Source organism: Simochromis diagramma, unplaced genomic scaffold (assembly GCF_900408965.1).
Source record: "Simochromis diagramma unplaced genomic scaffold, fSimDia1.1 OVJJ01000630.1, whole genome shotgun sequence".
Taxonomy (NCBI): Eukaryota; Metazoa; Chordata; class Actinopteri; order Cichliformes; family Cichlidae; genus Simochromis; species Simochromis diagramma.
The window spans coordinates 595,123-611,790 of NW_024386927.1; the positions used below are offsets into that span (position 1 = coordinate 595,123).

The 16,668-nt window shown below is 41.3% G+C and overlaps 1 protein-coding gene across 1 annotated transcript; it reads right to left on the reverse strand.

Moving 5' to 3' along the window:
* Positions 1–9,762: 9,762 nt before the first annotated feature.
* On the reverse strand, positions 9,763–15,606 carry LOC120736708 (cadherin-12-like). The gene is made up of 3 exons (XM_040036985.1): positions 15,425–15,606; positions 12,415–12,534; positions 9,763–10,131 (listed from the first exon to the last, which is right to left on the reverse strand). Exons 1-3 carry the CDS (start codon positions 15,603–15,605, stop codon positions 9,923–9,925), a joined length of 510 nt encoding a protein of 169 aa, XP_039892919.1. The 5' UTR covers position 15,606; the 3' UTR covers positions 9,763–9,922.
* Positions 15,607–16,668: the final 1,062 nt, after the last annotated feature.

Below are 16,668 nucleotides of genomic sequence, written 5' to 3' on the forward strand. Positions count from 1 at the left end.
ACCCATGCAGCCACACGGAGAACATGCAGACGACACATTAAACGTCCCGATGGTGGATTTAAACCTGGGACCTTATAGCTGTGAGGCAGCAGTGCTAAGAACAAGCTTTGAAAAAAGAAAAAAGGAAGGATTCATGTTTTTTACGTTTGTGAGATCTGAAAAGTAAATTAAATTAGTATATTATACTAAATCCCTCATTCTAAATCGACTCCTGGGTCCTCGCAAAGCAGGATTTTCTATATAAGAAAATGCAGTCTTGGTGAATATTGTGCCCCCTGATAAGAACACTTTTCTTATACGAGTTTTCTCCCATTGATAACTTATCACCCAACATTTATGTTGGAATTTCTAACTAACATTTGTTTAGTTGATGAGATGGTTATGAGATGACTGTTGACCTGTTTGCACAGTTAGTGTCTGTACAGTTTCTGACACACAAGTATACTGTTGGTGGTTGTGTGTAGTTATTGGTGTGGAATACTTACTAAGTTTGGTTGCCACCACAGTGATATTGTGCTGAACAGCTGTCTCTCTGTCCAAGTATTCATTAGTGGATATGATTCCTTCCACCGTCTCAATGTCAAAAAAGCTGTCAGAGCCAGTCTGCCACTGCAGAGAATACCTGCACACATCAGACAGTCCATGGACTTTAACTTCATTTTACATTTTTATAGAAATTTAATTTGGTCAATCAGACATAAAAACTAATTGCATGTATAAAATCATCAGTCAAATAAAAAATAACTTTTAAAAATATTACTGACTGGTTTTAAAAGCTTTTTCTGCCTGAAAGTTATACGTCTGCAGTGATCTGTCAGTTCGTGGTAATTAATCAATAGTTTCACTTCAGAGTTCTTAACGTGCTTTTTATATGGAATCATATTTGATTATTTAACAAATTAACTCTCTTAATTGGTTAAACTGTTACTTGGTGAACAAGAATCCAATTCAAACTATGATGTAGAACAACATCGTTACAATTTCCAGCCTTCCAGGAAATGAATAATACTGTTAACAATACTTAAAAAAATAAAGAGTCTGTTGACATAATTCCACAGATCTGTGAAGTGCTTTCCACCTGACAGCACTGCTACTAGCATCCAGGTCATAAGCGGTCACTGAGCCAATGATGGTTCCTGGGGGAGTGTCCTCGTACACGTCCAAAGAATAGTAAGGCGTGGTGAAGACAGGAGGCTCGTCCACATCCAGTACGTTAATTTTGACTGTCACAGAGTCCTTGAAGGGCCCCAGATGGAGGAAACGGGGATCTAGCTCTGCATTAAATGCTTCCACCTTGAAAGTATAGGACGCTTGGGTTTCATAGTCAAGAGTCTGGAAAACATGGGAAGAAATCCACTGAGATGAAGCAAAAAATTCAGAGCAATCATTATATTACCTCATGTCTGTAGAGAGAGGACGCCCCACAGGCCGTCTACAGTGATTTTAAATAAAATACTTCCTGAAGTATAATTTTAGGACCATCTGGGAACTTTTTAAAAAGATAACTACGGAAATTTTTGTTTGTTTTGTCCAAACAAAAAAATCAATCCAGTGTGAAAGTTAAATAAAAATGACATTTTATTCATGTATGTGACTGTGATTGTTTAAAAAGTATTCTGCATGCTTTATTTCACAGTAATTGTGTTGTAAAATGAAACTATATGCCATTAAGAAAATGTTTTTACTTCCCTTTTGCAATGTGAAGTTTTTTATTACGTGTGCTCAAATATGGGAGCACTGAACTTCATTTTGATGGCATCAAAGACGAGTGAAAATCTCTGGCATTTATCTTTAAAATTTAACAGTCCAATCAAATTCCTGTATTTTAAACCACAGTATATGTAGAATTAGTCAGTCGGCTGATATGTTTATCATCTCATTGTACAGGACAGAAAAATGCCCCCCCCCCCCATCAAGAGACTTATTGGGTTGGGCCAGGTGACCCTGAATCCTCCCTTAGTGATGCTGCAACAGCTGTAGGCTGCTGGGGGATTCCCATGATGCATTGAGTGTTTCTTCTTCACTCACTATGTGTTAACAGACCTCTCTGCATTGAATCATATCTGTTATTAACCTCTGTCTCTCTTCCACAGCATGTCTTTATCCTGTCTTCCTTCTCTCACTGCAACCAATCACAGCAGATGGCCCCGCCCCTCCTTGAGCCTGGTTCTGCTGGAGGTTTCTTCCTGTTAAAAGGGAGTTTTTCCTTCCCACTGTCGCCAAAGTGCTGCTCATAGGGGGTCATATGATTGTTGGGTTTTTCTCTGGATGTATTATTGTAGGGTCGACCTTACAGTATAAAGCTCCTTGAGGCGACTGATGTTGCGATTTGATGCTGTATAAATGTCTTTTTCTCTTTAAGACTCTCCTGTAGTTTAATTTAACTGGTACGTGTTATTTTAGAATTTAGAACCACTAATTAGCCAAAACCCACTAACGTTTGGATTGTGGAAGGAAGCCAAAGTACTGGGAGAGATCCCAACCAACCGCAGGCATCACATTCAGGCTCCACACAGAAAGACCTTGGCCAGGTAGTAGAGCAGATCAGCTACTGATTGGAAGGTTGGAGGTTCGATCCTTGGCTTCCCCAGTCTGCATGCCAAATATCCTTACTAACCCCAAGTTGCTCTCCGATGCATCCATCAGAGTGTGAATGTTGGTTAGTTTACACTTGAGTTTAGAAGTGGGTGTAAATGAGGCTATACAGCGCTTTGAGTACTCCGGGAGAATAGAAAAGTGCTATATAAAAATCAATTCATTTACCAAACGTGGTTCATAGTTCTAAATGCTTTAAATTGTCAGTGAGAATAGAGAAACGCTTTTGGCTGACACGAGTATTTGACCAGTCCACACACACTGTTGGCTGCTGCGGCTGCCTGCGTTTACCTGGGAGTACAAAAGGCTGAGGATTCTTCACTCATGTTCGACTCTCTTGAACAGACGTAGGCTGTCCCTCCTGCCTCTGCCTTTGTGCCGCTGCCTTTTGAGCCTCTGTTTTTTGAGTTGCAGCCTTTGAGATGACTCGTGTTCTATTAGTGTTCTTGTGTTATTTGAATATTTGAGAGTTGTTTTTTTGTTTGAATTGCCTCAGTGCCTAGTGAGTCGTTTCACTATGTGTTTTCAGTTGTGGTAATAAACCTTGTGTTTTTTTAATCTGCCCCCCCGTCTCTGGGCTCATTTATGTTACCTCCCCTTGAAAAAGAGCCAGGGCGTAACACAAGCGCTCTGACATTTCCTGTGAGAGATAAAGAAATGGAGGCGTAGACGAAGTCAAAGAAACCAAATTAGAAATGATGCATCTGAGAGGGTAGTTGTTTTTTATGAACACCTGCCTTGACTGGTTGTGGAATAAATACAATGAACACAATGTGAAGAGTTTACAGATAGCTTTTAGGACTTAGGATTATTTAAAAGGGAATCAAAATGGTTCCATCCATAAATGCATGAACAATTTTTTCAATATCACTCTTAGACACCATGTTTTTAATTTTAGCAATATTATGCAGATCAAAAATGCAGTCTTAGACACAAAACAACTTCAAGGTTTCTAATGGTACTATAGATCCAGGTAATGACAACTATGATAAATTGACTGGTTCTTATATACACTAGCACTTCGCTGCTCTACTTAACCACATAGAGGGCTTTACACACAAGTGTATGTAACCCAGTAGCTTTTGTTGTTATTCTTTCTTGCTTTCTATTTATTTGTATAAATGTATTTCCACTCTCATATTTTGAAAAGACAAATTTATTTTGAAAGAAGTGTGATCCTCTATCAAACTTCATTTTTCTTTTTACGGATCACATTGGGTAATGGCCATTTCATTTGTTGGAAGTGGTTTCAGTCCCGCCTTCCAAGCACCGGACCACCATTACACACGAGCTTGGTTTTTCGCACGTGGAAGGTAGACGAGACAGGCTTCGGATGGTCTGTGCGGAATTTTCTGTCATTTTGGCTAGGTGTTCTGTTCGTGTGATAAAGCAACTAAGATTTTGGATTCTCTCCGGATAGAGCCCAGACTAAACTAATCTCTCCCTCAAGAGAGGCATAAAAGTGGTAACACACAAACCACAAAACCAAGGAAAAAAGAACTAGACTAGTAAGAAACCCTGACTAGACTAATAAGGAATCCAGACCTGACAAATGACCAGAAATTGAAATATTGAGCTCAGTAGGTTATTTTTGTTATGCCGGCTTATCATTACTATTACTGCTGTTATTGTGGAATTTGTGTCTGATTTACTGGGGCGATCATGGCTCAAGAGTTCAATTCAATTCAATTCAATTCAATTCAATTCAATTCAATTCAATTCAATTTTATTTATATAGCGCCAAATCACAACAAAAGTCGCCTCAAGGAGCTTCATAGATACAGAGAAAAACCCAACAATCATATGACCCCCTATGAGCAGGCACTTTGGCAACAGTGGGAAGGAAAAACTCCCTTTTAACAGGAAGAAACCTCCAGCAGAACCAGGCTCAGGGAGGGGCGGGGCCATCTGCTGCGACCGGTTGGGGTGAGAGAAGGAAGACAGGATAAAAGACATGCTGTGGAAGACAGACAGAGATTAATAACAGATATGATTCAATGCAGAGAGGTCTGTTAATACATAGTGAGCGAGAAAGGTGACTGGAAAGGAAAAACTCAATGCATCATGGGAATCCCCCGGCAGCCTACGTCTATTGCAGCATAACTAAGGGAGGATTCAGGGTCACCTGGTCCAGCCCTAACTATATGCTTTAGCAAAAAGGAAAGTTTGAAGCCTAATCTTGAAAGTAGAGATAGTGTCTGTCTCCTGAATCCAAACTGGAAGCTGGTTCCACAGAAGAGGGGCCTGAAAACTGAAGGCTCTGCCTCCCATTCTACTTTTAAATACTCTAGGAACAACAAGTAGGCCTGCAGAGCGAGAGCGAAGTGCTCTAATAGGGTGATATGGTACTACAAGGTCATTAAGATAAGATGGGGCCTGATTATTTAAGACCTTGTATGTGAGGAGCAGGATTTTGAATTCTGGATTTAACAGGAAGCCAAAACAGGAGAAATCTGCTCTCTTTCTAGTCCCTGTCAGGACTCTTGCTGCAGCATTTTGGATTAACTGAAGGCTTTTCAGGGAGTTTTTAGGACTTCCTGATAATAATGAATTACAGTAGTCCAGCCTGGAAGTAATAAATGCATGAACTAGTTTTTCAGCGTCACTCTGAGACAGGATATTTCTAATTTTAGAGATGTTGCACAAATGGAAGAAAGCAGTCTTACATATTTGCTTAATATGTGCGTTGAAGGACATGTCCTGGTCAAAAATGACTCCAAGGTTCCTCACAGTGTTACTGGAGGCCAAGGTAATGCCATCCAGAGTAAGAATCTGGTTAGATACCATATTTCTAGGCTTTTCAGGGCCGAGTACAATAACCTCAGTTTTATCTGAATTAAGAAGCAGAAAGTTAGCGGCCATCCAGGTCTTTATGTCTTTAAGACATTCCTGCAGTTTAACTAATTGGTGTGTGTTATCTGGCTTCATGGACAGATAGAGCTGGGTGTCAGCTGCATAGCAGTGTAAATGTATGCTATGTCTTCTAATGATGCTGCCTAAGGGAAGCATGTATAATGTAAACAGAATTGGTCCTAGCACTGAACCCTGTGGAACTCCATAATTAACCTCAGTGTGTGAAGAGGACTCTCCATTTACATGAACAAATTGGAGTCTATTAGATAGATATGATACAAACCACTGCAGTGCAGTACCTTAATACCTACAGCATGTTCTAATCGCTCTAATAGGATATTATGGTCGACAGTATCGAACGCTGCACTGAGGTCTAGCAGGACAAGCACAGAGATGAGTCCACTGTCAGAGGCCATAAGAAGATCATTTGTAACCTTCACTAAAGCTGTTTCTGTGCTGTGATGAGCTCTGAAACCTGACTGAAACTCTTCAAATAAACCATTCCTCTGCAGATGATCTGTTAGCTGTTTGACAACTACTCTTTCAAGGATTTTTGATATGAAAGGAAGGTTGGAGATTGGCCTATAATTAGCTAAGACTGCTGGGTCTAGAGATGCTTTTTGAGTAAAGGTTTAACTACAGCCAGCTTGAAGGCCTGTGGTACATAGCCGATCATTAGAGATAGTTGATCATATTTAAGATCGAAGCATTAATTAATGTCAGGACTTCTTTGAGCAGTTTTGTAGGAATGGGGTCTAAAAGACACGTTGATGGTTTGGAGGAAGTAATTATTGAAGTTAACTCAGAAAGATCAATTAGAGAAAAAGAGTCTAACTTAACATCAATGGTACTAAGAGTAGCTGTAGATAATATTACATCTGTGGGATGATTACTGGTAATTTTTTCTCTAATGATAAAGATTTTATTTGTGAAGAAGTTCATGAAGTCATTACTAGTTAACGTTAAAGGGATGGTTGGCTCAAAAGAGCTCTGACGTTTTGTCAGCCTGGCTACAGAGCTGAAGAGAAACCTGGGGTTGTTCTTATTGTCTTCAATCAGTGATGAATAGTAAGATGTTCTGGCTTTGCGGAGGGCTTTCTTATAAAGCAGCAAACTATTTCTCCAGGTTAAATGATGATCCTCTAGATTTGTGACACGCCATTTCCTCTCCAGATTACGAGTCATCTGCTTTAGGCTACGTGTTTGAGAATTATACCACGGAGTCAGGTACTTCTGATTAGAGACCTTAGTTTTCACAGGAGCTACAGTATCCAGAGTCGTACGTAGTGAGGAGGTGAAATTATTAACAAGATAATCGACCTCTGTTGGGGTAGCGTTCAGATAGCTGCTCTGCTCTGTGTTGGTACAGGGCATTGAAGATGATAACAGTGGGTGGATTATATTCTTAAACTTAGTTACAGCACTTTCAGAAAGACATCTACTTTGATAAAGTCTACTCTCCACCGCTGTGTAATCAATTATTGTAAATGTAAATGTTATCAGGAAATGATCAGACAGGAGAGGGTTTTCAGGAAACACTGTTAAATGTTCAGTTTCTATGCCATATGTTAAAACAAGATCTAGAGTGTGATTAAAGTGGTGGGTGGGTTCTTTTACAGTTTGAGAGAAACCAATTGAGTCTAATAACAGATTAAATGCCATGTTGAGGCTGTCATTTTTAGCATCTACATGGATGTTAAAATCACCCACAATAATTATTTTATCTGAGCTCAGAACTAAATTAGATAAAAAGTCTGAGAAATCAGACAGAAACTCTGTGTAAGGCCCAGGTGGACCATAGATGATAACAAGTAAGACTGGTTTCTGAGTTTCACAGCTGGGGTGGACGAGGCTAAGCATCAGGCTTTCAAATGAATTAAAAGTCTGTCTTGGTCTTTGGTTGATTAATAAGCTGGTGTGAAAAATTGCTGCCACACCGCCCCCTCGGCCTGTGCTTCGAGGTTTCTGGTAGTTAGAATGACTCGGGGGTGTTGATTCATTTAAACTAACATAATCATCCTGCTGCAACCAGGTTTCTGTAAGGCAGAGTAAATCAATTTGTTGATCAATTATTAAGTCATGTACTAACAGAGACTTGGAGGAGAGAGACCTAATATTTAATAATCCACATTTCACTGTTTTACTCTTTGGTTCAGATGTGGATACTGTATTGTTCTTTCTTTGTGATTGTTTATGTTTAAGTTGTTTGTTGCTGGTTTTTAGTTTGTTTTTTGTCTGTTTGGAAGCTGACACAGTCTCTATGGAGATGGGTTTTTGGGGGGGTAGCAGGAGGAGAGAAGCTGCAGAGAGGCGTGTAAGACTGCAACTCTGCTTCCTGGTCCCAACTCTGGATACTCATATTTTGGGGGGTTTAATAAATTTGTACATATTTCTAGAAATGAGAGCTGCTCCATCCAAAGTGGGATGGATGCCGTCTCTCCTAACAAGACCAGGTTTCCTCCAGAAGGTTTGCCAATTATCTATGAAGCCCACATCGTTTCTGGGACACCACTCAGACAGCCAGCAATTTAAGGAGAACATGCGGCTAAACATGTCACTCCTGGTCTGATTGGGGAGGGGACCAGAGAAAACTACAGAGTCCGACATTGTTTTGGCAAAGTTGCACACCGATTCAATATTGATTTCGCCTTGTAATCGGAAGGTTGCCGGTTTAAGCCCCGGCTTGGACAGTCTCGGTCGTTGTGTCCTTGGGCAAGACACTTCACCCGTTGCCTACTGGTGGTTGTCAGAGGGCCCGGTGGCGCCAGTGTCCGGCAGCCTCGCCTCTGTCAGTGCGCCCCAGGGTGGCTGTGGCCACAATGTAGCTGCCATCACCAGTGTGTGAATGGGTGGATGACTGAATGTGTAAAGCGCTTTGGGGTCCTTAGGGACTAGTAAAGCGCTATATAAATACAGGCCATTTACCATTTAATTTTCATTTCTGTACAAAATAATAACCATTGTTGCTCATTTCCTGTCTCCAGCCATTTGACTCCATGGTCACCTCATTTCCTATTGTAATCCTGCTAAACCTAGTCTGTAGTTTTGGCTGTTCTAAACTATTTAAAGTGAGTCAGGGGTTACATATAATTGCTTTCTATCTAATGTTTTCAAACCATTTCATGTACACATCCATGTCTTTATCTCTCACAGGAAAGTCAGAGAGTTTGTCCTGCACTCATCACTGTGTAGTCCTGGTCAAATACTCATGTCAGCCAAATGTGTCTTTTATTCAACAAAATAACAAAATTGTCACCAGAGCACAAAGTATGAAGCAATGAATACAGTACAAAGTACAATAGTCCCTTACATGGTATTACCCCAGTGACAGCAATTACAATGGACCAGACGGTCAGTTAGTGTTTCTCTATTCTCGCTGACAATTTAACACATTTAGAACTATGAACCACATTTAACAATGTGGCTGTGAAGCAGTCTCAGGCTACGTTCACACTGCAGGCGAAAGCGCATCAAATCCGACTTTTTTGACCCTATGCGACCCATCTATCCGATCACGGCACAAATCCAATATTTTCAAATCTGACCTGGGTCACTTTCGTATGTGGTACTGAATCCGATACATATCCGATGTTGTAGAAAGCGACTGCTGTTTGATGGTCACGTCGCATTAAATCCGTCTTTTACGTCACTGACACAAGACAGACGCCAATTATCAGCTCCGGAGAAGACAAACGAGAAAGCATGGCGGCCATTGTTAAAGCAAAGGCTCTTTTTTTTCTCAGTGTCTTTTCTTTAATTAATTTGTCAAAATTCTGTCGGTTACGACTGTGCAGAAATTGATCGACTGCTGCAACAACACCTACTAGCTCTGTAGCCGACATTTTTACTTCTGTAAACAGAGCGTGTTGTGTGTGACGTCTTCTTTTGCGCACGTGTGACGCTTTGAGGGCCGTGAACCGTTCACACTGGAGCGCGTTTGCTGTCACATTTTATTCGTAGTGTGAAAAACAGACAAAAAAAATTTGGATTTGATCAAAAAATCTGAATTGAGCATTAAGACCTGCAGTGTGAACGTGGCCTAATTCATATGATTTAAAGAACTTTGCATCAGCATAAAACAATCTTTCCATCATCAGCTTGAAGACATAAAATAAAGTGCTGTGTGAATGGATAAATGCTTTGCAGCAGGAAGCACTTAGAAAGCAACTAACGTGCACTAAAGGGTGAATTTACCTTTTTCAGAACAATTATCCCTTCTTGACTTTGACCATTACAGATGATGTCAAACATGTTGCCCTCATCTCCTGGAACAATGGCATACTCCACCCGTGCGTTGCTGCCTACATCCAAATCCTGGGCTTGAATTCGTCCCACAGCTGCACCCAATGATGCTGACTCTGGTACATGAAGATTAAAAATACCTTAAAGAGTAAGAAAGATCAGTAAAAAGAGACAACCAATTAAACACTATTATTAGTCCAACGTAACTGAATGAATGAATGGGTAGATTTTTTTAAACAATGAGCAAATTAGACATTTCTAAGAGTTTGTTACTCTTAGTGAAGCGTGGAGGGTTGTCATTGACATCAGTCAGGGTGATATTGATGATGGTGGTGGAGGCCAGTCCCCCCAGTTGACCACCCATATCTTTGGCCTGGAGAAGAACCTGGTATTCCTCTTTCACCTCACGGTCCATGTTGGCCAGAGCTGTCCGAATTATACCTGAAAGGATTTGGTTTAACATTTTAGACTTCACTATAACAAAGAAGAAAGACAAAGATGAATCTGGCTTTAGTCTACACACGCTGTATGCCTATGCCTAATTTTGCCTCAGTGCATCTAAGTGCTTCCCACATTTGAATATTTTTTGTATATTTGTCACAAAAAATGTAAATATTAGACAGAGATGATGCAAGTAAACACAAAATGCAGTTTCTAAATGAAGGTGTTTATTATTAAGGGGGGAAAAAGCCAAAATGGCCCTGTGTGAAAAAGTGATCCCCCTCCCCCATAAAACTGCTACAGGCATCCCCAGACGAGTTACAAACAACAGTGACGTCTCTAACTGGTGAAAAGTTTGAATGGTTGACTGCAGCCAAATCCACCATTACAAGACCAAAACCAGTTGCTCCTGCACTGAACGATGACCTTGAAAACCGCTCACAGACAGTTAATCTCTGTATACTAAACATTCCTGAAGGGAGCAAACATGGCAGGGACCCTCTAAAGTTTATGTTGGAGGTATCAATGCAGACAATGGGCCCCAGTCTTCCCTACGTCATCTGAACTGGAAAGAGTCCAACAAACCCCGACCGACCTCCAGATCCAGTGAAAGGTCATACCCCCCACACTATCCTGGTCAGCTTCTCTGTATTCCCACAGAAAGAAGCTGCACTGCGCTGGGCCACAAACTACAAGCTTAAACATCAAGGTACCACTAAAAGGGTCTATCAAGACATCAGTGCACTGTTCAAAGCAAGCCCTGTATCAGAGAAATGTTAGACTCCACCCAGCATGGCTGCGTGTGATGTGACCTGATAGGCTCAGATGTTTCATGACCAGAGGATCAGTAAATAGACTACATGTATGGCACTCTGATTTAAACAGCCTGAAGATGATTAATCATCTAAGCTTGAGTATGTGCTTGTTTTCATCCTTTCATAGTAATCAGTGAAACTCAAGATCCGGACACTCATTAACGTTATTGTTGGGTTATTCAGCATCATCCTACATGCAGGTGCGTACCTAATATAATAAGGTTGTATACCTTATTATATTTGACTTTTGATCTAAAACAAGGCAAAACTTAAAATTATATATAATTATATATAGAAATACTCTGTCTACTTGGAAGGCTTTCTTAAATTAATAGGAGGCAAGAAGAGTGCTGGCTATGAGTGATTTTGTGAGCTATCTAATTTAAAGTTAACAGTTCATGTATATTAATGTCTGTTTCTTTACAGTAGATGTTTGCTGTGGTGGATGAAGCAGCTACAAAGTTTACTTTTCTTCACACATGAGTTTAACCTGGACCAGGTGACCCTGAATCCTCCCTTAGTTATGCTGCAATAGACGTAGGCTGCCGGGGGATTCCCATGATGCACTGAGTTTCTCCTTTCCAGTCACCTTTCTCACTCACTATGTGTTAACAGACCTCTCTGCATTGAATCATATCTGTTATTAACCTCTGTCTCTCTTCCACAGCATGTCTTTATCCTGTCTTCCTTCTCTCACCCCAACCAATCACAGCAGATGGCCCCACCCCTCCCTGAGCCTGGTTCTGCTGGAGGTTTCTTCCTGTTAAAAGGGAGTTTTTCCTTCCCACTGTCGCCAAAGTGCTGCTCATAGGGGGTCATATGATTGTTGGGCTTTTCTCTGGATGTATTATTGTAGGGTCGACCTTACAGTATAAAGCTCCTTGAGGCGACTGATGTTGCGATTTGATGCTGTATAAATGTCTTTTTCTCTTTAAGACTCTCCTGTAATTTAATTTAACTGGTACGTGTTATTTTAGAATTTAGAATCAGTGCTTGCTCATAGGGGGTCATATGATTGTTGGGTTTTTCTCTGTATCTACTGCACAATATAAAGCGCCTTGAGGTGACTTTTGTTGTGATTTGGCGCTATATAAATAAAATTGAATTGAAATTGAATTGAATGAGTTTAACGTGCGGTTTGATGAAGGACGCCCGGCAGCTTTTTCCCAATAAAGGTCTTTACAGGAACAAAAGCTGCTGTTTTTTCACTATATGTGTGCGCTTATGTTTCTATTGCAGGTCTATGTTTACATTGACCTGCAATAGAAACAGTCACAACGTAAAGCTCATGTTTCCATGGTAACTTGTCTTTGTGGTGCTTGTTTTATCATTCAGGGGTAGGACTGGGGAGAAACTCGTGAGGTATCATGAAGTGAACTGAATTCATGCGACGTCTGAGTTCTGTTAGTACAACTGTATCAAGTATTCTTGCTTTGTAACAGAAACGTTCCAGCTGCTGTCCTGTCACCTGTTTTGGGGTCCACAGAGAAGTAGGGCTGGCCATGAAGGATGCTGTAGACAACGCGAGCACTGTTGCCATACGTGGGGTCATCTGCATCTGTGGCAGTCACCTGTGTCACGTAGGTTCCTAAACAAAGACAAACATGTTTGCACAGATTATGTTAATACAGATTACGTTTCTCTCTAGAAACTGAAAAGCAGCGACGTCTGCGTGCTACACACCTGCTGACCGTGCTCTGTGATTTTACTTGGCCTGTCACTTTGTGGCTGAGCTGTTGTCACTCCTACTCTCTTCCACATCGTTATAATACCACTAATCACTAACTGTGGAATATTAAGTGGTGAGAAAATTTCACAGCTTAACTTGTTGCACAGATGGCATCCTATCATGGTACCTCACTGGAATTCACTGAGCTCCAGAGAATGACCCAATATTTCACAAATGTTTGCAGCCTGTTTGATTTTATGCGTCTGTGGCCGTGGAAGTGAACCACTACTGAGGTTCACCATATGTAAGAGGACAATACTGACATTTTTTTTAATTCTCCTATAAAGGAAACAGAATGTGGGAAAAATGGGCACAACTTGCCCATCACTGAGTTCACTGACGTAGTTCAATAATGCAGTAATTCCTTGGTGGCCCCAGGGGTGGGTGACATTTGCCACGAGTTCCTGAATATTGTAGGGCTGTTCTGGTTCACACACTTCTGCAACATCACATGGAGATCTAAACACTCCTTAGCCTCCCTGGGAAGGTCTGCCCTTTGTCACTGATTCGGTTCATAATCTTTACAGACAGGATATCCAACCAAGTGGTGAAGGCTTCCAACTTGGTAGCCTCAGAATCTTATATCTGCTTTTTGCAGATGATGTGCCCTGTAGGCTTCATCATGCTGTGGCCTCCAGCTTGCAGTGAAGTGACGTGATTGAAAATTAGCATCTCCATGTCTGAGGCCATGGTCCTCAGCTGGAAAAGGGTGAAGTGTCCTCCCAGGGTCAGGGTAGAGTTGCTGCCCCAGTTGTTGGAGGAATTTTACAGGGAGATTGTAAGATGGGGTCGTGGGTACAGTGAGGAGGACAGTATACCATTGTAGTCATTTGAGATGGGCTCAAAGTAGAGCCACTACTCCTCCACATCAAAAAGAGCCAGAGTTGGTTTGAGCATCTGACTAGGATGCCTTCTGGGTGACCTCTGGCTAAGGTGTTCTTGGCATGTCTCCACGAGGCCCCAGGATAGACACAATGGAGAGATCATATCACTCTGCTGGCCTGGGAACACCCCAGTGTTCTCCCAGATATACTGAATGTGATGGCTGGGGAGCGGAGGGTTTTCTGGGTTAAGCTGCCCATGACCTGGTTCGGATAAGCAGAAGAAAATAGATGGATGGATGGATGGGTGCCAAGACTTTGGAGAACAAAAAAAGAAAGATCAGATAATTTGATCTTGTAAACACACCCTAAGAAAGCAGTCTTACATATTTGTTTAATATGTGCGTTGAAGGACATGTCCTGGTCAAAAATGACTCCAAGGTTCCTCACAGCGTTACTGGAGGCCAAGGTAATGCCATCCAGAGTAAGAATCTGCTTAGATACCATATTTCTAACCTTTTCAGGGCCGAGTACAATAACCTCAGTTTGATCTGAGTTAAGAAGCAGAAAGTTAGCGGCCATCCAGGTCTTTATGTCTTTAAGACATTCCTGCAGTTTAACTAATTGGTGTGTGTTATCTGGCTTCATGGACAGATAGAGCTGGGTGTCATCTGCATAGCAGTGAAAATGTATGCTATGTCTTCTAATGATACTGCCTAAGGGAAGCATGTATAATGTAAACAGAATTGGTCCTAGCACTGAACCCTGTGGAACTCCATAATTAACCTCAGTGTGTGAAGAGGACTCTCCATTTACATGCACAAACTGGAGTCTATTAGATAGATATGATACAAACCACTGCAGCACAGTACCTGTAATACCTACAGCATGTTCTAATCGCTCTAATAGGATATTATGGTCGACAGTATCGAACGCTGCACTGAGGTCTAGCAGGACAAGCACAGAGATGAGTCCACTGTCAGAGGCCATAAGAAGATCATTTGTAACCTTCACTAAAGCTGTTTCTGTGCTGTGATGAGCTCTGAAACCTAAAATCTGATAAATAGGTTGATCATAGCCTGAAGAAGTAATTAATTTTAGGACGTCTTATAAGAATGGGGTCTAAAAGACACAATGATGGGGTTGTTCTTATTTTCTTCGATCAGTGATGGATACTAAAACGTTCTAGCTTTGCAGAAGTTTTTTTCTGTAGAGCAGCAAACTGTTTTTTTCAGGCTAAATGATGATCTTCTAAATAAGATCCCAGTTTCTCTCCAGTTTACAAGTTTTCTGTGTTAAGTTGCATGTTTGACGGTTATACCAGGGAATCGGGCTTTCTTTTTCAGAGGAGCTACAGTAGTGGTACGCAGGGAAGATGTAGAATTATTAAGCTCTGTGGGAGTAGGTAACCGCTCTGCATTGTTTTGGCACATGGCACTGAAGAAGAAAACAGTAGAGAGACAGTGGCGCTGTCACTTGGTGTTTGCTCTCTGCAGCAGAGTATTGCTTCCTGTTCCACAGTGTGTAGCTTATCTGTGGAGCCAGTTGATTTAAAAACTTCACCCGCTAATTACATTCACAGTATTCACTATCCCCTACCTTATCGGACCAGGGGTGACATATTCAGCTGCACCTGAGCCAGCCAGCAATCTAAGGAGATCTCCTTAGATTGCTGGCTGGCTCAGTTGTGTCTAAAACACAATGTAGATAACTGGAAAGGTTTCTGGGAAAAACCTGGTCTTGTTACGAGAGACTGTCCTGTCTAAAAAAATTGGTTTCATATTTAATATATTTTTGTGCACTGTGTATTTTTTTATACCTAAAATATATTTTCCTTGATAAGGAGTGTACACTTTCATTTAGCTTTATGAGTTCTGCTATCTAAATTCTTCATCCACCTACTGCATCCGAGCCTGTAGCTGTCTTACCTGTTGGGGACATCTCTGGGACGCTGGCGCTGTAGGGTCCATCTGGGAACTGAGGTTCATTGTCATTAATATCCTGCACCTTGATGATAAACTCAGACTCTGGCTCAAGAGGGATGCCTGTATGAACGTCAACAGCCTGGGCCTTCAGCGTATAGTACGATTTTTTCTCCCTGCAAAACATCAAGTATTAAATTTACACACACTGAATTCACTGGCACATACTCAACTGATATGATTATGTGTTCAGGCTATGAGTCTCATGGTGTCTCAGCATTGATTCCATGTCAGGTTGCACTCATGCAGCCAAACAGACTGTTAAACAAAATGGAAATATTAGATGTGCTGTAGATCAAGTAGTGACTCAATTTTGGGACAGGAAAGTGTTTTGTCCATAGAAATGCTCGTCTATTGATGCAAATGCATGAATAAAGATAGACTTTTATTGGCATAGTCACAGTTTTATACTTACGGGGGTTGTTCATGTGCAAAGCTTAGTTTATCATTTTAGTTAGTTTATCATCATATCAAAGAGGAACTTTCTTTTATGATATGATTTTCTGAATTTTAATGTGACATTAAGATATCCAACAATATCTTATTTATTTAATTGTGGAGGGGTGTGGTTTATGGCTCAGCTGCAGGGGAGGGGTGGAGCAGTGGGTTCAGGGTGTGGTGTCGGGGGAGGCGGACCTGCCCATGCCTTTCCTATTTCAGTCAGATGCGGGGACCTGACGAGAGAGCTGCGTGTGGTGCAGAGCCGATGAGGACAGCTGGAAAGCTGCCCCACTGTTAATAAAAGATCACTGGACTAGCAATGCAGCTACAAAAGTAAACATGTGATAAAAACCTGCAATTGCAAAAAAGCAAAAACAACAACAAAACAACTGCCACTGTTGAATGTGTCCTGTTTAGGTGGAATGGGTTCTCTCTCTTACACACACACACACACACACACACACATGCACACACACACACACACACACACACACACACACACACACTTTAGAGCGTGCTGATTTTGTATAGAATCAATATATAAATTTGACAGTTTTACTGTGTATTGTACGCAACGAATGACTGCAACACAATGTGATGGCAGCATGTGAATATTATCAAGCCCTCGAGCCGCAACGGTAGAAACTCTGAAGGCAGATGCTACTCATGATTGGTCTTTTTTTCAACGACTCCCAAAGTCTCCAAACGACAGGGCTGGCCGCCCGCAGTGACAGTTCAGGAGAAAGTTG